General features: G+C 42.2%; 1 protein-coding gene across 1 annotated transcript in view; it reads left to right on the top strand.

Moving 5' to 3' along the window:
• Positions 1–14,627: 14,627 nt before the first annotated feature.
• LOC109879689 (heparan sulfate glucosamine 3-O-sulfotransferase 3A1-like) overlaps positions 14,628–20,800 on the top strand; it is a 78,191-nt gene continuing 72,018 nt past the window's right edge. Inside the window, exon 1 of the mRNA XM_020471853.2 lies at positions 14,628–15,781. Within this exon, the coding sequence (XP_020327442.1) occupies positions 15,138–15,781 (644 nt within the window). The 5' untranslated portion in view covers positions 14,628–15,137. The remainder of the gene's footprint in view (positions 15,782–20,800) is intronic.

Below are 20,800 nucleotides of genomic sequence, written 5' to 3'. Positions count from 1 at the left end.
TTTCAAGGTAATACATTTCTTGGCAATCGCTAGCAATATTTCTGTTAGCTTTGTAGTATAGCTTTGCCTAAGACTGGAGTTAATAAAGTTACCCAGTAGACAGACCTCCGGGTCTAAAGGGAATGCAACCCTGTGAATTGAGGATATGGTATCACATACCCCCTGCCAGAAACCGTGTAGTTTTGAACATTGCCAAGTGGAATGGAGGAATGTTCCTTCATCTGAGCCACATCTAAAACATAGGGAGGAGATATCTGGGTTGAATTTGTGCAGTCTAGATGGGGTGATATAGAGCTGATGGAGGAAATTCAACTGGATCAGTCTGTATCTGGATTCAATGTGGATGTAACACCATCCCTGCATAGGTCACTCCATAGACCCTCATCAAGATCAATACCCAGATATTTTTCCCCATCTAAGTCGGGGTTTATCTAGCCCAGGCAGTGTTAGTCCTGACATAAGAGCATCGTAAACACGGGAAATGGTCTTGAACAGTGGTTGGTCTGCGTGGTCTCCATTGTCCCTTGAGAGTCACCCTAATAGAATTTCGTAGTTGTAGGTAGCTAAAGAAGTCCCTGTTAGACAAGTGGTATTTCTGTTTCAGCTGATCAAAAGACATAAGAACTCCCTCCTCATAACAATGTTCCAGAAGAGTGATCCCCTTATCAGACCATGGTCTAAAGTTACTATTCTGGAAAAACATAGGGATCAATCTATTGTTCCATAGAGGGGTTTTAGGGGAAAGGAATCCCCCTCGTCTGAACAGCTCAGGCAGTTTGCACCATGCCAGGACAGAATGTATGATTAAAGGGTTGTCTGTGATGGTTTTTATAGATATTCTGTCCCATTTGTAAAACAATTCTGCCCCAGTGTCATCATTTACCTCAAGCTTGTCAATGTTCAACCATGAGGGAGAGGGAACATTGTCAAACCTCTGAGCCAGAAACCTAGACTGTGCAGCCCAGTAGTACATTCTAAAATTGGGGAGGTTTAAGCATCCTTGACTGGATCAGCTTATCCAGGCCAACCCTAGGGGTTTTGCCATGCCAGATAAACCGTCTGGTCAGCTTGTCGAGAGAGGAAAAGAATGCTGCGGGAACAGGGATAGGGAGAAATTGAAACAGATATAGAAATCTGGGCAGGACATTGATTTTAATTACATTGATTCTACCCAGTAGAGTGAGAGGTAAGTCCATACATTTACAAAGGTCACCCTCCACCTTTTGCAACAAACTGGCCAGATTGAGTTTATAGAGGTTGTTCAGATTACCATCTACCATTATGCCCAAATATGTGAAGCCCATAGGCGACCATCTAAGAGGAAACTTGTGCTTGATGGTATGATGGTCAAAGACAGACAACGGTAAGATTTCGCTTTTATCCAAATTGACCTGCAAGTAAGAGATGGAGTGTTCTGGGTTTGTTAGAAATAAGATAAGGTCGTCCGCAAAGAGTGATAATTTATGGGTATTGGGGCCCACCTCAAAGCCATGTATGTCAACCTTGTCTGTTCCCCCTATAAAGAGGGAAAGAGGAGGAAGTAATCCCATTGGTAGCAATCCTAGCTTTAGGAGATTTGTAGAGTGATTTTATAAAAATGTACAAACACGGTACCTAAACCAAACTTTTCCAAGACGCGAAAGAGGTATGGCCATTCAACCCTATCAAAGGCCTTTTCAGCGTCGAGGGAGACTGCGACACTAGGTATTTTGTTTTTGTTAGCAAGGTGAATTATATCAAAGAACCTTCTGAGATTATTGCAGGACAATCTATTAATTATGAAGCCAGTCTGATCTGGGTTGACCAACATTGGAAGACATGACTCCAGCCTCTTAGATAGCATCTTGGTGACTAGTTTACAATTTAATGGCATCCTAATGTTTTAAACACTCAGTGTACAGGGCACTACTTTTGACCAAGGCCCATAAGGCTTTAGTGTACTACTTTTGGCCAGAGCCCTATGGACCCTGATCAAAAGTAGTGCACTATATAAGGAACTGGGTGCCATTTTGGACATAGGCCCAGTCTCCTTGCTGTATAAAGACTACTGGGCCAATTCAATAATGTTGGCGCAATCAAGGTTTCATTATTAATACACAGTACTATAAACAGGAAAACATACAAATCTGCAGAACTATAACTTAAAACAACAATCAGGGACAGATTATTTTATGATTTTGGTATTTGTCTTCTTTGTGGACAGTGTTGACTTTGCCTCGGCGTGGCCCTTAGAATTTATTCAGTATACAGGGTAAAGTGTAAGTCTTTATTCTGAGGATAATAAACAGCTTTGTGTTTTGCACTCCCTTTAAACTTAAACCCCAACTCTGCATCCAAGATTCCAACAAGGATCCGTCGATGTAACCATAGTACAGTAATTTGGATAAATAGTGAAGATGAAAGGGGGATTTTGTTCTTACATGCCTTCTAGACTGTTTGCACATTTTTGCTTAAACACCAAAGTCTGGGTGTATAACTACACTCTAAATGCTGTTTTTTGTTTTTGAAGAAAATGTGTATCCTTGCACTCCTTGAACAAATATTTGACATTCTCCAAATGACTATGTTACACAGACAAACCGCAGATCACACAGGCTAAGTCTCGAAAAATATAGAAAAGCTGCTTGATGGATAGTTCTCCTGAGTCACTACAAAATCTGTGTGTCTAACTCTTGACTGTCCTCCTGCAAAAGGAAGCAGAAACTCTGAGGTAAGATTTGCAGCCATTTCTTTTCTTTCTCTCTCTCTCTCTCTCTCTCTCTCTCTCTCTCTCTCTCTCTCTCTCTCTCTCTCTCTCTCTCTCTCTCTCTCTCTCTCTCTCTCTCTCTCTCTCTCTCTCTCTCTCTCTCTCTCTCTCTCTCTCTCTCTCTCTCTCTCTCTCTCTCTCTCTCTCTCTCTCTCTCTCTCTCTCTCTCTCTCTCTCTCTCTCTCTCTCTCTCTCTCTCTCTCTCTCTCTCTCTCTCTCTCTCTCTCTCTCTCTCTCTCTCTCTCTCTCATATAGAAACTCAGCAAAAAGAACGTCCTCTCACTGTCAACTGCGTTTATTTTCGGCAAACTAAACTTGTGTAAACATTTGTATGAACATAACAAGATTCAACATCTGAGACACAAATGAGCAAGTTCCACCGTCATGTGACTAACAGAAATGGAATAATGTGTCCCTGAACGAATGGGGGCCACCAGCTGCATTAAGTACTGCAGTGCATCTCCTCCTCATGGACAGCACCAGGTTTGCCAGTTCATGTTATGAGATGTTACCCCACTCTTCCACCAAGGCACCTGCAAGTTCCCGGACATTTCTGGGGGAATGGCCCAAGCCTTCACCCTCCGATCCAACAGGTCTCAGACCTGCTCAATGGGATTTAGATACGGGCTCTTTGCTGGCCATGGCAGAACACTGGCATTCCTGTCTTGCAGGAAATCACGCACACAATGAGCAGTATGGATGGTGGCATTGTCATGCTGGAGGGTCATGTCAGGATGAGCCTGCAGGAAGGGTACCACATGAGGGAGGAGGATGTCTTCCCTGTAACGCACAGTGTTGAGAATGCTTGCAATGGCAACAAGCTTAGTCCGATGATGCTGTGACACACCATAACAGACCCTCCACCTCCAAAACGATCCCGCTCCAGAGTACAGGCCTCGGTGTAATCCTCATTCCTTCGACGATAAACGTGAATCCGACCATCACCCCTGCTGAGACAAGACCACGACTCGTCAGTGATGAGCACGAATCCAACCAAAACCTGCACCTCCTGTGCAGGTGTTGTTCCACGTGGTCTGCCACTGCGAGGACAATCAGCTGTCCATCCTGTCTCCCTGTAGCACTGTCTTAGGAGTCTCACAGTATGGGCTTTGCAATTTATTGCCATGGCCACATCTGCAGTCCTCATGCCTCCTAGCAGCATGCCTAAGGCACATTCATGCAGATGAGCAGGGACCCTGGGCATCTTTCTTTTGGTGTTTTTCAGAGTCAGTCGAAAGGCATCTTTAGTGTCCTACGTTTTCATAACTACGACCTTAATTGCCTACCGTCTGTAAGCTGATAGTGTCTAAACAACCATTCCACAGTTGCATGTTTATTAATTGTTCATGGTTCATTGAACAAGCATGGGAAACAGTATTTAAACCTTTTACAATGAACATGTGAAGTTACTTGGATTTTTAATAATTATCCTGAAAAAGGGATGTTTCTGTTTTTGCTGAGTTTATATATAAATAAATATATATATATATATATATATAGTTCTGGCCTGGTTTAGATCTTATCTGTCGGAAAGATATCAGTTTGTCTCTGTGAATGGTTTGTCCTCTGACAAATCAACTGTAAATGTCGGTGTTCCTCAAGGTTCCGTTTTAGGACCACTATTGTTTTCACTATATATTTTACTTCTTGGGGATGTTATTCGAAAACATAATGTTAACTTTCACTGCTATGCGGATGACACACAGCTGTACATTTCAACGAAACATGGTGAAGCCCCAAAATTACCCTTGCTAGAAGCATGTGTTTCAGACATAAGGAAGTGGATGGCTGCAAACTTTCTACTTTTAAACTCGGACAAAACAGAGATGCTTGTTCTAGGTCCCAAGAAACAAAGAGATCTTCTGTTGAATCTGACAATTAATCTTAATGGTTGTACAGTCGTCTCAAATAAAACTGTGAAGGACCTCGGCGTTACTCTGGACCCTGATCTCTCTTTTGAAGAACATATCAAGACCATTTCAAGGACAGCTTTTTTCCATCTACGTAACATTGCAAAAATCAGAAACTTTCTGTCCAAAAATGATGCAAAAAAATGTATCCATGCTTTTGTCACTTCGAGGTTAGACTACTGCAATGCTCTACTTTCCGGCTACCCGGATAAAGCACTACATAAACTTCAGTTTGCTAGAATCCTGACTAGATCCCAAAGAATTGATCATATTACTCCAGTGCTAGCCTCCCTACACTGGCTTCCTGTCAAAGCAAGGGCTGATTTCAAGGTTTTACTGCTAACCTACAAAGCATTACATGGGCTTGCTCCTACCTATCTCTCTGATTTGGTCCTGCCGTACATACCTACACGTACGCTACGGTCACAAGACGCAGGCCTCCTAATTGTCCCTAGAATTTCTAAGCAAACAGCTGGAGGCAGGGCTTTCTCCTATAGACCTCAATTTTTATGGAATGGTCTGCCTACCCATGTCAGAGACGCAAACTCAGTCTAAACCTTTAAGTCTATACTGAAGACTCATCTCTTCAGTGGGTCATATGATTGAGTGTAGTCTGGCCCAGGAGTGGGAATGTGAACGGAAAGGCTCTGGAGCAACGAACCGCCCTTGCTGTCTCTGCCTGGCCGGTTCCCCTCTTTCCACTGGGATTCTCTGCCTCTAACCGTATTACAGGGGCTGAATCACTGGCTTACTGGGGCTCTCTCATGCCGTCCCTGGAAGGGATGCGTCACCTGAGTGGGTTAATTCATAACCCACTCATCCTGTCTGGGTTGGCGCCCCCTCTTGGGTTGTGCCATGGCGGAGATCTTTGTGGGCTATACTCAGCCTTGCCTCAGGATGTTTGAAGATATCCCTCTAGTGGTGTGGGGCCTGTGCTTTGGCAAAGTGGGTGGGGTTATATCCTTCCTGTTTGGCCCTGTCCGGGGGTGTCCTCGGATGGGGCCACAGTGTCTCCTGACCCCTCCTGTCTCAGCCTCCAGTATTTATGCTGCAGTAGTTTATGTGTCGGGGGGCTAGGGTAAGTTTGTTATATCTGGAGTACTTCTCCTGTCCTATTTGGTGTCCTGTGTGAATCTAAGTGTGCGTTCTCTAATTCTCTCCTTCTCTCTTTCTTTCTCTCTCTCGGAGGACCTGAGCCCTAGGACCATGCCCCAGGACTACCAGACATGATGACTCCTTGCTGTCCCCAGTCCACCTGGCCGTGCTGCTGCTCCAGTTTCAACTGTTCTGCTTTATTATTATTCGACCATGCTGGTCATTTATGAACATTTGAACATCTTGGCCATGTTCTGTTATAATCTCCACCCGGCACAGCCAGAAGAGGACTGGCCACCCCACATATGCTCTCTCTAATTCTCTCTTTCTTTCTCTCTCTCGGAGGACCTGAGCCCTAGGACCATGCCCCAGGACTACCTGACATGATGACTCCTTGCTGTCCCCAGTCCACCTGGCCGTGCTGCTGCTCCAGTTTCAACTGTTCTGCCTTATTATTATTCGACCATGCTGGTCATTTATGAACATTTGAACATCTTGGCCATGTTCTGTTATAATCTCCACCCGGCACAGCCAGAAGAGGACTGGCCACCCCACATAGCCTGGTTCCTCTCTAGGTTTCTTCCTAGGTTTTGGCCTTTCTAGGTAGTTTTTCCTAGCCACCGTGCTTCTACACCTGCATTGCTTGCTGTTTGGGGTTTTAGGCTGGGTTTCTGTACAGCACTTTGAGATATCAGCTGATGTACGAAGGGCTATATAAATTGATTTGATTTGATTTGATATACTGCGCCTTGCAAAATTATTTAAATCATTAGCACCATTAAATCATTAGCACCATTAAATCCATTATTTAAAAAATGAAAGAATTTGGCATCACAACAAACCTAGTCTATTGCATAGTTACAATGTGTAATCATTGATGTCCCAGGAGCAGGAGTGGTAAACACGGTTGAAGTGTATAATTGTAATACATTCATGCAGACACAGCATCATTCAAATAATGGAGTTTGATACACCTGGCTGAAAAACAACTTGCTAAATAGCGATTTTCGTAAATGAACTTTATGACAAAAAATATGCACAATGGTTTATCTCTACATTAACTAACATATTCCTATCAATTGTAAAAATAAATACAAAATTGATTGACTCATTATGACGTTATAACTACTTACATTTGATTCCCCCATAATGTTTTGTCAGCCATTGTTGCTGAAGAAAGTCACCAGGGACGGGTGGCTCGAGTCAATTTCGTCATTGGAACCACGGGATATGATTGGTCATGTAAAAACCTTGAGACCCAAATGCTCGAAGTACTCTAAATCCCCCTTGTGGTGGTCTGGAGCAATGAAACAGTGACGCTGGGTACCTCTAAGTCTCACGGTGTAAGCTCGCAACTTTTAAAGGAGGAACCACTATAAGGCAACAAAATAGGAAAAATGCTAAGGGGTGAATACATTTTACTGTTCAAAAGTTTGGGGTCACTTAGAAATGTCCTTGTTTTTGAAAGAAAAGCAACAAAAAATTATCCATTAAAATAACATCAAATTGATCAGGAATACAGTGTACACATTGTTAATGTTGTAAATTACTATTATAGCTGGAAACAGCAGATTTTTATAGAATATCTACATAGGCCTACAGAGGCCCATTATCAGCAACCATCACTCCCTTGTTCCAATGGCATGTTGTGTTAGCTAATCCAGATTTATCATTTTAAAAGTTTAATTGATCATTAGAAAACCCTTTTGCAATTATGTTAGCACAGCTGAAAACGGTTGTCCTGATTAAAGAAGCAATAAAACTGACCTTCTTAAAACTAGTTGAGTGTCTGGAGCATCACCGGGTTCGATTACAGGCTCAAAATGGCCAGAAACAAAGAACTTTCTTCTGAAAATCATCAGTCTACTCTTATTCTGAGAAATGAAGGCTATTCCATGTGAGAAATTGCCAAGAAACTGAAGATCTCGTACAACGCTGTGTACTACTCCCTTCACAGAACAGCACAAACTGGCCCTAACCAGAATAGAAAGACTGAGCAAGAGGACAAGTACATTAGAGTGTCTAGTTTGAGAAACAGACATCTCACAAGTCCTCAACTGGCAGCTTCAATAAATAGTACCTGCAAAACACCCATCTCAAATTCAACAGTGTAGAGGCGACTCCGGGATGTGACACTGATTTAGTCCACTGCAGTAAAGTTAAGAAAGTCTTGAGGTTCTGCTCGCCTCAGTTAGAATACTTAATGATAAGCTGTAGAACATACTATTTACCAGGAAGGATTTCATCTATATTTTTCATAGCTGTCTATTTACCACCACAAACCAATGCTGGCACTAAGACCACACTCAACGAGCTTTATGAGGCCATGAACATACAAGAAAATTTTAATCCAGAGGCGGTGCTCCTAGTGGCCCGGGAATTTAATGCAGAAAAACTGAAATCCGTTTTGCCTAGTTTCTACCAGCATGTCACATGTGCAACCAGAGGGGAAAAAACTCTAAATTACCTTTACTCCACACTGAGAGATGTGTAAAAAGCCCTCCCTCATCCTTCATTTGGCAAATCTAACATTAACTCTATCCTCCTTATTCCTGCTTACAGGCTAAAATTTTAACAGGAAGTCAGTGAAGCGCTCAGTGCAGAAGTGGTCCGATGAAGCGGATGCGAAGCTAAAGGACTGTTTTGCTAGCACAGACTGGAATATGTTCCGGGATTCATCTGATGCCTTCATTAATAAGTGCATTGATGACGTTGTCCCCACAGTGACCCCACAGTACATATCCAACCCAGAAGCCATGGATACAGTCAACATCCACTCTGAGCTAAAGGCCAGAGCTGCTGCTTTCAAGGAGAGGGACACTAATCTGAATGCTAATAAGAAATCTCGCTACAATTTACGAAACCAAACCATCAAACAGACATAGCTTCAATACAGGACTAAGATCGAATCCTACTACACTGGCTCGTCAGATGTGGCAGGGCTGGCAAACTATCATGGATTGCAAAGGGAAATTCAGGTGCAAGCTGCCCAGTGACACGAGCCTACCGGGCGAGCTAAATGTCTTCTATTCTCGCTTCAAGGCAAGCAACACTGAACCATGCATGAGAGCACTAGCTGTTCCAGACGGCTGTGTGATTACGCTCTCCGTAGCCGATGTGAGTAAGACCTTTAAACAGGCTAACATTCACAAGGCCGCAGTGCCAGGCGAATACCAGGATGCGTACTCAGAGCATGTGCTGACCAGCTGGCAAGTGTCTTCAATTAAATGTTCAACCTCTCCCTGACCCAGTCTGTAATACTTATAAGGCCATGAAGTGCTTTGAAAGGCTGGTCATTGCTCAAATCAACACCATCATCTTATACACCCTGGATCCACTCCAATTCTCATACCACCCCAACAGGTCCACACATAATGCAATCTTAATTGCACTCTACACAGTCCTTACCCACCTGGACAACAGCAACACCTACGTGAGAATGCTTTTCACTGACTACAGCTCAGCGTTCAACACCATAGTCACCTCAAATCAAATCAAATTGTATTTGTCACATGCGCAGAACACAACAGGTAGACCTTACAGTGAAATGCTTACATACGAGCCCCTAACCAACAATGCAGTTTAAAAAAAAATGGATATGAATAAGAGACGAAAGTAACAAGTAATTAAAGAGCAGCAGTAACATAACAATAGCGAGACTATATACAGGGGGGAACCGATACAGCGTCAATGTGCGTGGGCACCAATTAATTGAGGTAGTATGTAATGTAGGTAGAGTCATTAAGGGAGAGGTTGTTATCCTGGCACCACACGACCAGGTCTCTGATCACCTCCCTATTGGCTGTCAGATCATTGTTGTTGATCAGGCCTACCACTGTTGTGTCATCAGCAAACTTAATGATGGTGTTGGATTCGTCCCTTGACGTGCAGTCATGAGTGAACAGGGAGTACAGGAGGGGACTGATCACGCACCCCTGAGGGGCCCCTGTGTCGAGGATCAGCGTGGTAGATGTGTTGTTACCTACCTTTACCCCCTGGGGGCGGCCTGTCAGGAAGTCCAGGATCCAGTTGCAGAGGGAGGTGGTTCGTCTCAGGGTCCTTAGAATATTGATGAGCTTTGAGGGCACTATGGTGTTGAATGTTGAGCTGTAGTCAATGAATAGCATTCTCACATAGTGTTCCTTTTGTCCATGTGGAAAGGGAAGAATGGAGTGCAACAGAGATTGTATCATCTGTGGATCTGTTGGGGCAGTATGCAAATTGGAGTGGGTCTAGGGTTTCTGGGATGGTGTTGATGTGAGCCATTATCAGCCTTTCAAAGCACTTCATGGCTACAGACGTGAGTGCTATGGGTCGGTAGTCATTTAGGCAGGTTACCGAAAGTGTTCTTGGGCGCAGGCACTATTGTGGTCTGCTTAAAAAATATTGGTATTACAGGCTCGGACAGAGAGAGGTTGAAAATGTCAGCGAAGACACTTGCCAATTGGCCAGCGCATGCTCGCAGCACACGTCCTGGTAATCCGTCTGGCCCTGCGGCCTTGTGAATATTGACCTGTTTAAGCATAGAAGTAGTTTAACTCACATGGTAGGCTTGTGTCACTGGGCGGCTCTCGGCTGTGCTTCATTCTGTAATGGTTTGCAAGCACTGCCACAGCCGACGAGCATCAGTGCCGGTGCAGTAGGATTTGATCTTAGTCCTGTATAGACGCTTTGCATGTTTGATGGTTCATCAGAGGGCATAGCGGGAATTCTTAAAAGATTCCGGGTTGGAGTCCCGCTCCTTGAAAGCGGCAGCTCTAGCCTTTATCTCAATGCAGATGCTGTCTTTAATCCATGGCTTCTGGTTGGGGTATATACATACAGTCACTGTGGGGATGACAACATTTATCGATGAAGCCAATGACTAATGTGCTGTATTCCTCAATGCCATCGGAGGAATCCCAGAACATAGTCCAGTCAGTGCTAGCAAAAGACTCCTGTAGCTTAGCATCTGCTTCATCTGACCACTTTTTTATTGATCTAGTCACTGGTCCTTCATGCTTTAATTTTTGCTTGTAAGCAGAAATCAGGAGGATAGAATTATGGTCAGATTTGCCAAATAGAGGGCAAGGGAGAGCTTTGTATGCGTCTCTGTGTGTGGCGTATAGGTGGTCCAGAGTTATTTTTCCTCTGCTTGCACATTTAACATGCTGATATAAATTTGGTAAAACGGATTTAAGTTTCCCTGCATTAAAGTCCTCGGCTACTGGGAGAGCTGCCTCTGAGTGAGAGTTTTCTTGCTTGCTTATGATGAAATACAGCTCATTCAATCTATTACCAGACACCGCTGTTCTATCCTGCCGGTACATCGTAGAACCAGCCAGCTCTATGTTGATATTGTCGTCATTCAGCCACGACTCCGTGAAGCAAAATAATTTACAGTTTTTAATGTCCCGTTGGCAGTTTAATCATCCGCCTAACTTGTCGATTTTATTCCCCAAAGATTGCTTGTATGCCAGTAGAATTGAGGGTAGTGGGGGTTTATTAGATTGCCTACGAATTCTCAGAAGGCAGCCTGCCCTTTGGCCCCTCTTTCTCCTCACAGATCATGAGGATCGGGGCCTGTTCCCGAGGAAGCGGTATAGCCTAAGCACCGAGCTCATCAGATTCGTGAAAGGAAAAAAAGGATTCTGCTAGTCTTTTGAGAGAAATCGCAGTCCTGATGTCTAGAAATGATTTTCGGGCATAAGATATGGTAGCGGCAACATTATGTACAAAATAAGTCAAAAAATAAGTTACAAACAACGCAAATAAACGAACAAAAAAAACACAATCAGCTGTGGGCACGTAAAACATGCACCTTTTTCTCCAGTGCCATCAAACTCTTTACCTCCTCCAAGCTAATCAGTAAGCTAAGTACCCAGGGACTGAACACCTCCCTCTGCAACTGGATCCTGGAACTTCCTGATGGGCCACTCCAGGTGGTAAGGGTAGGCAACAACACATCCACCACGCTGACCCTCAACACAGGGGCGCCTCAGGGCTGCGTGCTTAGTCCCCTCCTGTACTCTGTTCACCCACGAGATTTGGCATGGGTACTCAGATCCTCAAAAATGTATACAGCTGCACCATCGAGAGCATCCTAACTGGATTGCCTCACCACCTGGTATGGCAACTGCTCAGCATCCGACCGCAATGGCGCTACAGAGGGTAGTGCGTATGACACAGTACATCACTGGGTCTGAGCTCCCTGCCATCCAGGACCTGTAAGAGGAAGGCCCTAAAAATTGTCAAAGACTCCAGTCACCCAAGTCATAGACTGTTCTTTCTGCTACCGCATGGCAAGTCTGGGACAAAAAGGAACCTTAACAACTTCTACCCCCAAGCCATAAGACTGCTGAACAGTTAATCAAATGGCCACCCAGACTATTTGAATTGACCCCCCCTTATTTTATTATTATCTATAAAAAAAATTGCACAGACTTTGTTGTGTAGGCTTTGTTGTGTGGTTATAGTGGACTATAACCACACACCCACACATATTACACTGACACTCCAACACACACACAAACATGGACAAACACACAAAACACACACACACATACATTCACATTCCTTCACACTCTTCTCACAACCAGATTGGCCAGACGGAAGGCACTCCTCAGTAGAAGGCACATGACAGCCCTCTTGGAGTTTCCCAAAAGTCACCTAAAGACTCTCAGACCATGAGAAACAAGATTCTCTGGTCTGATGAAACCAAGATTGAACTATTTGTCCTGAATGCCAAGCGTCACATCTGGAGGAAACCTGGCACCATCCCTACGGTGAAGCATGGTGGTGGCAGTATCATGTTGTGGGGATGTTTTTCAGCGGCAGGGAATGGGAGACTAGTCAGGATCGAGGGACAAGATGAATGGCGCAAAGTACAGAGAGATCCTTGATGAAAACCTGTTACAGATCACTCAGGACCTCAGACTGGGGTGAACGTTCACCTTCCAACAGGACAACAACCCAAAGCACACAGCCAAGACAACGGAGGAGTGGCTTTGGGACAAGTCTCTGAATGTCTTTGAGTAGCCCAGCCAGAGCACGAACTTGGACCCGGTCGAACATCTCTGGAGAAACCTGAAAATAGCTGTTTAGTAACACTCCCCATCCAACCTGACAGAGCTCGATAGGATCTGCAGAGAAGAATGGGGGAAACTCTGCTAATACAAGTGTGCCAAACTTGTAGCGGCATACCCAATAAGACTTGAAGTTGTAATGGCTTCAAAAGGTGCTTCACCTCAGGGTCTGAATACTTATGTAAATCTGATATTTCATTTTTTGTGTGTAGATTGATGAGGGAAAAAAAACAATTCTTTACATTTTAGAATAAGGCTGAATACATTCCACTGTACTGTATCTTCATTATTGTTATTGTTATATTTGTTTAGTTTATATAGCAAATTTTTCTTACTTACCTTTTTAAAACTACATTGTTGGTTAAGGTGTCGTAAGTCAGCATTTCACGATAAGGTCTACAACTGTTGTATTCAGCGCATGTGACAAATAACATTTGATTTGATTATCTTTCTCTCACTCATTGCATTCCTCCATCCTGATGGTAATGTGATTTGACCCACGGGCATCCGGGGGGCGGCATGGGGGCCGGGAAGGACCCTCCTATTGCCTCTCCTTTTTTAGGAAGGTCAAAAAGGCAGGGGGCTCCCCCTGTATTGTGGGGGCATCTGGCATTAGTCATACAGTCCTGTGTAATGGTCTCTGTGGTATCTGTCCTCTTTCTCGACCAGTGAGCTGTGCACCCTTGAAGCACTGCCCAGGCATTCTCATGCTAATACACAAATGGCTGACAGCAGATGGGAAACGTTTGGTTCTTGTTCACTTGTAAAGTAATAATGTGCCTGTTACCATTATTTTACTTTCTGCTCTTCCGCTCTGTATTATAAAACAGAGAGACAGAAAGTTTACAATGGAGGCCATCTTCTTAGGTGGCCTGACGCAGAGAGAGGGTTGAGTTTACGTGTGACTGTTGGGAAATGGAAAATCTACGGAGAGTGATGGAAAGACAGTACCAATCGTTCTCAGGTTGACTCAGTGGGGGAAAAAAAAAAACATTTTAGCTCCAGAACAAGGGTAAACCACAGTCATTTAATTATACTATAAGGAACATGTTACCAATGACTTAATAAAACTGTGTGTGTGTGTGTGTGTGTGTGTGTGTGTGTGTGTGTGTGTGTGTGTGTGTGTGTGTGTGTGTGTGTGTGTGTGTGTGTGTGTGTGTGTGTGTGTATGTGTGTGTGTGTGTATGTGTGTGTGTATGTGTGTGTGTGTGTGTATGTGTGTGTGTGTATGTGTGTGTGTGTGTGTGTGTGTGTGTGTGTGTGTGTGTGTGTGTGTGTGTGTGTGTGTGTGTGTGTGTGTGTGTGTGTGTGTGTGTGTGTGTGTATGTGTGTGTGTGTATGTGTGTGTGTGTGTGTGTGTCTGTTTTTGTTGAACTATCCTTGTGGGTACTAAAAGACATTCGGATAAGTGGGGTAATTTTGTCGTTCCCCATGAGGTAAAATGCTATTTTAGGTTTAGGGGTTAGGTTTAGGGTTACAATTAGGGTTAAGGTTAGGTATAGGGTTAGGAGTTAGAGTTAGGTATCATATTAGGGTTAGGGATTTGGGGTTAATGTTAGGCTTAGGGTTAAGGTCAGGGTTAGGTTAAGTGTTAAGTTTAGGGAAAATATGATTTTGGATGGGAATCAATTTTTTGGTCCCTAGGAGCATAGCAATATGTAACTATGTGTGTGTGTGCATGCCACGCGGGTGTGTGTGAAAGCCCATGAGAAAAAAGGAAATTCTACCCTCCCTACTGCGATTTTATTGGTTCCTGACATCACATAGGCTACCTTTGCTAAAAGTTTAAGCAGACTAATTGGCTGAAGACATGACATTCTTCCTCTCTGATGTTTTGCAGAAGTTGGTTACAACAACAATGTGGAGTAGACAGAGGTGCTGAAGTTACCATTGCCTGTCTTTTTGACCTGGCATTACACATGGACATTTAATTTAAACAATAAACAAACATAACCTACGTGTCATCTTTTAGTCGTGGCTAGGCTACTTATAATGCTGTTTTGTTAATAAAGGATTAGTTTTGTGCGGGACTGCCAGCCTATATAAACAACATTTGACATTTAGAATTGCACTGCATATTCTACAGTTTTTGTTTTATGTTGACATAGACTTACACTATTATTTATCATAGTGTACAGCTCGAGCTCTGGGACACATGTGAGGGTTATTTTGGTGTGATGCGTGTGCGAGGTATAATCCTCTGCTGGATGCGAAGCAAGCTCAGGTAGCCTAAGAGCTGTCCTCTCTATTTCTTAATGTCAAAACCCAAGAATGTCTGCTTAGCATGGCTGTGGCTCCTGAACCGGCGACCCAAGGACCGTTATGGCTTTTAGAACAGTCTATTCGGACCCCCTGTCCCGAAGCATTTTCAAGAAATTCGTGGTTATGCTGTGTTCTCTCCTCACCTCCATGTACCTCCTCCACTGCCTCACGGACCGCTGTAGCAGCATGCCCACGCCGGTGAAAGCCTCCAGCCAAGTCGTGGGCTTTTTCGCATCGGAACTACAAGACTTGATGTCGCTGAGGAGGAAAAGACTGTTAAAGAAATGGACCACGGAGTCCAAGGTGCGCTTGAGCTACGAGAGCGCTGACGACACTAAACGGATCTCTGAGGACTCACTGTTCGACGATACTGATAGGGGACAGGTTTTGTACGAACCGGGACCTCAGGTGGACAGCGATAGCGAGAACCGGGAATTGTCGCGTGATATCCAGCTTTCATTGGATGACATCGTTTCTTCGAAGAGATTGTCACACCGGTTTACAGTGAAGACGGGAAGTACCGGTAAACTCAGTCCACTTGGAGAGGGGAGAAAGGAGCTGCCCCAGGCGCTGATCATCGGGGTGAAGAAAGGAGGGACGCGCGCGATACTCGAGTTCCTCCGCGTGCATCCAGACATCAGAGCCGTGGGAGCCGAGCCGCACTTCTTCGACCGTAACTACGAGAACGGACTGGAGTGGTACAGGTAAATGTAAAGAAAAAAAATATTAAATATAGGTCAAATAATTATACTTTTTATTGTTATTATTATTATTATGAGTAGTAGTATTAGTAGTAATATTATAATATTATGTGCAGCCTATGCCTTATGTATACTTTTCCCAAACGAACTGCTGAGTTAAATAGTGTTTGCTGAAAAGTTTTCAAAGTTGTGCTGTTAAATGCAACGCCAGTGCCTCTCACTGGCAACACTTGTTCACCATTGGGATAATACAAATGGCCCCGGTTATATAGCATGCTTCTTTGCTATTACTTAATTGCATTTTCTATTTGGACAACCTGGTGCTCTATAGTTCTACTTTATTCAGATGTTCAACCAGTGTCAATGTTGTGGGAAAGCTCTAATCACACCAAAATATATCTTATAATTCACTACGGATTCATTCGATATTTTCTGTAGCCTAAAATGAACACTGCATAGTTATGACCTATAGACTAACGAGATGGTTGTCCTACCCAAGTATATATTGTTTACATGTTCAATTGTTAACAGTAATTTACATGCCTAAGTAGCCAATCTAAGCAATAAGTAAATATTTTATTAATGTATCAAAACTTATCTTGGTGAAATTCGTTAAACGAATCTACTGTCTAGGCTTAATGGCAGAGCTCTGCTATGATATCACCTTGTAAAATGTATCAAAATATATGACTATTAACATAAATTAGGACACTTCCCATATGAAATAAAGTATATACATCCAATGTAAAAAAATGGACCTAATTGCTGTCTGTAAAGAATTTAAAAAAATATGTTTATTTTTTAATTTGTTAAATACAATAGAACAACTGTTTTCCATAGGCCTATTCAACACCACCAACAGTTGAATTGGGAGCTAAAAGTAAACATTTTCAATTTCAAGGATTATATGGAAAAGGCCCAGATTTAAGTAACAAGCAAAGTACCGCTTCCAAAGTGAGTAGCACTTTATGAAAGTGCTGATGGAGTAGGGTCAATGTCTGACCTGAAAGAAATATTCTGAACAAACTCTAGATACACATAATTACACACAGACACTTGCTTCCCCTCAATCCCCTCTCTTCTTTGAGAGTTACCGTATTTTCTCTCACTTTTCTCTCTCTGTGTTAAATGGATTTGTGATTGATTTTTATCAGTAGCTTCATGTTCATGTGTGTGTGTGTGTGTGTTCTCTCTCCAGGGGAGAGTGTCTCTCCCCTCTCACTGTGTCTGTGTGTAACAGGGCATTGCAGACACTGCAGCTCTGTTAGTAAGATGGATTAGGGTTGTAAAAAGGATTAGGGTTATAATGAAGGGTTACCTGAGTGTCTCCAGAGTTATAATTCACCTTTTGGTTGAGTTAACACCAAGCAGCTCACTTTAAAAGCCTGGAGAATCTTCTGCTCTCACCCGGGCCCATCCCTCTAACTCTCCCAAACTCCCCTTCCAGCCTCAGCCCCCTCTCATACATTAGCACTCCTAACCTCTCCCCACACACAGATACATCCCTCTTTGTGCCTCTCTGAGAGTGAATACTCTATATTTTGGCCATCACTCTTTCTTTCTTTTAAAGAAGAGCTACAACAACGTGACTGACTAGTCAACCTGAGGGAGTGGATCTGCTGTGCGGAGGAACACTCCTGGCAACTCTGTTTCAGGGAGTCTGAGAGAGAGACCCTTTATTAGTGGTCTTTCTGTGTGGACGCTTTTTATAGGAAGTACCAAAAAGCTCTGGAAATGTTTTCCTTCTCTTTTCTTTGTCTTTTGAACTGCTGAATGGAATGGCAAAAAAAGATATCCACAGATTATATAACAGAAAACAATTTGATGAATGTGTGCAAATGAATAAGAAATAAGAAAACAAACGGACCCTGCGCTATTCATTCATCCTACTTCTCAAGACACTGTTAATTCATTCTACTTGTCAAGACACGGTTAATTCCCTCTACTTGTCAAGACACTGTTAATTCCTCCTACTTGTCAAGACACTGTTAATTCATGCTACTTGCCAAGACACTGTTAATCAGAGGTGTGGACTCGATTCACATGACTTGGACTCGAGTCAGATTCGAGTCACAAATATGATGACTTGCAACTCGACTTTGATTTGAACACCAATGACTCGTGACTTAACTTGGACTTGAGCCTTTCAACTCGAACTGACTTGATACCCTCCCCAAGCCCAAATATACTTGTATAAAAATGATGCTATTAAAAAAGTGTGCAGTGCATCAACTCTTAATTTAATGGATTGCAGTTTGAATCGGACAGCAGCCAATCAAATTGGGCCAGCTGAGAAAAAGTTGCGTGTGGAAGTGCAGAGGAATGTCTGCGAGTGAACTCAGATGGAGCCCTTGGAAAGATGATACCCAAAAGTATTATTTGCGGATATAAAGACTACACTGAAAAAGATATAAAGACTACATCACTGTGAATAATTCAGGCTGTTGTGGAGGCAAAAGGGAGTCCTACCCAGTACTAGATAGGTGTACCTAATAAAGTGTACAGTAATGTCAAATCTGAAAACATGTTCTGGAAAAGCGGTACATGGGACCATAGAAAGATAAAGAATGATGATGAAATATTACATCCATAGATAATGTAGTCCAATTGGTTCATGTTCCACAGTAATTGGTGTCAATGGATCTCGTTATCCTGAAACTTTCATGATTTTATTAACTTGGAATATTGTTTGCTAGTTTCCATAAAACTATGCATTAAGAGTAATGCAACAGTTACTTATCATTTTGAGCAGTTGTATCAATTGATAGTCAGATCATTGTAATGAAATTAATTGACCGTCATCTCAGATGTAATGTGTGAATTGCATTTTCAAATGGTAATACTTTGATGTTATGTTGTGTCATTTTTTTGAACAGGTTCAATTAACAAATGATCTTAGCTTTATGTGTATTGTATCCAAGCAATTGGAAAAAGTGTTAGAGTTTTGAAAAAATAGCATTTTGATCATTGGTTGTGAGTTTTGTGTTTGGAGTTTTGAAAAATGACATCAAGGTTCCAAAATTAGTGCTAAAGTGATTGTAAAAAACTGTAATTCATTCTACTTTTCAAGACACTGTTAAATAATTCTACTTGTCAAGGCACTGTTAATTCATTCTACTTGTACTGACACCGTTAATTCACACTACTCGTCAAGACACTCTTAATAATCCTACATCGTTTGTGTATTGTTTCACAATTCTAGACCATCTTTCTACAACTGTTTTCGTTATAGAAAGATGGTCTCGGTGGTAGTGGGAACAAGGCCATGGTTTTCTATAGATATTCACTGTGGCCAATTTTGCTGGATTTATGTGATTATTTTCATTACTGTGTGTGTGTGTGCGTGCATGCGTGTGTATGTGTGTGTGTGTGTGTGACGTGGCAACAACAACAACTAGCCGTCTGTGTTCATCCTGCGTCCCCAGTGGAAACATAGACAGACCTATTGAAGCCCCCGAGTCCACAAGTAACGTTCTCATTGTTTGTGTAGGAGTTCCCAAGATATATCGTCATTATTTGCATCATATTTAATAGAAAATACATAGTATACTCCACCCCATAGTATACTCCATCCCATACAGAGTATACTCCATCCCATACACGGTATACTCCATCCCATAGTATACTCCATCCCAAAGTATACTACATCCCATAAATAGTATACCCGATCCTATAGTATACTCCATCACATAATATACTCCATCTCATACATAGTATACTATATCCATAATATACTCCATCACATGGTATTCTCTATCCCATAGTATACACCATCAAAAAGTGTACTCTATCCCATTGTATACTCTATCCAGTATTAAACTCTATTCCAGTGTATACTACATCTCATACTTAGTATACTCCATCCCAATCTTAGTAAACTCCATCGATCCCATAGTATTCTATATCCCATATAATCCTCTATCTCATATAGTATATCATTTCTCCATGCCATACTTAGTATACTCCATCCCATACATAGATTACTATATCCCATAAAATACTCTGTCACGTGGTATACTCTCTATCCCATAGTATAATCCATCTCATACATTGTGCTACATCCCATACTTAGTATACTCTATCCCATAGAATACTACATTCCATAGTATACTCTATCCTATATCACACTCTATCCCATAGTATACTCCATCTCATACATAGTATACTCCATCCCATAGTTAGTATACTCCATCCCATAAATAGTATACTCCATCCCATAGTATACTCCATCACATACATAGTATACTCCATCTCATACTTAGTATACTCAACCCCATACATAGTATACTACATCCCATAATATACTCCATCACATGGTATACTCTATCCCATAGTATAATCAGTCTCAAACATAGCATACTTCATCCATACTTAGTATACTCCATCCAATAGATAGTATACTCCGACCCATAGTATACTCTATCCGATAGTATACTCTATCACATAGTATATTCCATTCCATAGCATACTCCATCTCATACTTAGTATACTCAATCCCACACAAGTATCCAAAAATCCCAAAATATACTCCATCACATGGTATACTCTAGCCCATAGTATAATACGTCTCATACATAGTATACTCCATCCCATAGTTAGTATACTCAATCCAATACATAGTATACTCCATCTTACATGTAGTTAACACCATCCCATAAATTGTATACTCCATCCCATAGTATCGTCTTTCCCATAGTATACTCTATCCCATAGTATCTTACATTCCATAGTATGCTCTATCTCATATTATACGATATCCAATAGTTTACTCCATCCCATGGATAGTATACTCTATCGTCATAAACTACTCCATCACATGGTATACACTATAAAATAGTATACTCTATCCCATAGTATACTCCATTCAATACTTAGTATACTCCATCACATACATAGTAAACTATATCCAATAATATACTCCATGACATAGTATACTCTATCCCATAATATACTCCATCACATAGTACACTCTATCAAAAAAGTATACTCCATCCCATAGTATACTCTATCCCATAGTATAAT

This window comes from Oncorhynchus kisutch, linkage group LG11 (genome assembly GCF_002021735.2).
Source record: "Oncorhynchus kisutch isolate 150728-3 linkage group LG11, Okis_V2, whole genome shotgun sequence".
NCBI classification, from domain to species: Eukaryota; Metazoa; Chordata; class Actinopteri; order Salmoniformes; family Salmonidae; genus Oncorhynchus; species Oncorhynchus kisutch.
Note: the sequence above shows the minus strand (reverse complement) of the source record. Positions and strands in the feature narration are given on the sequence as shown.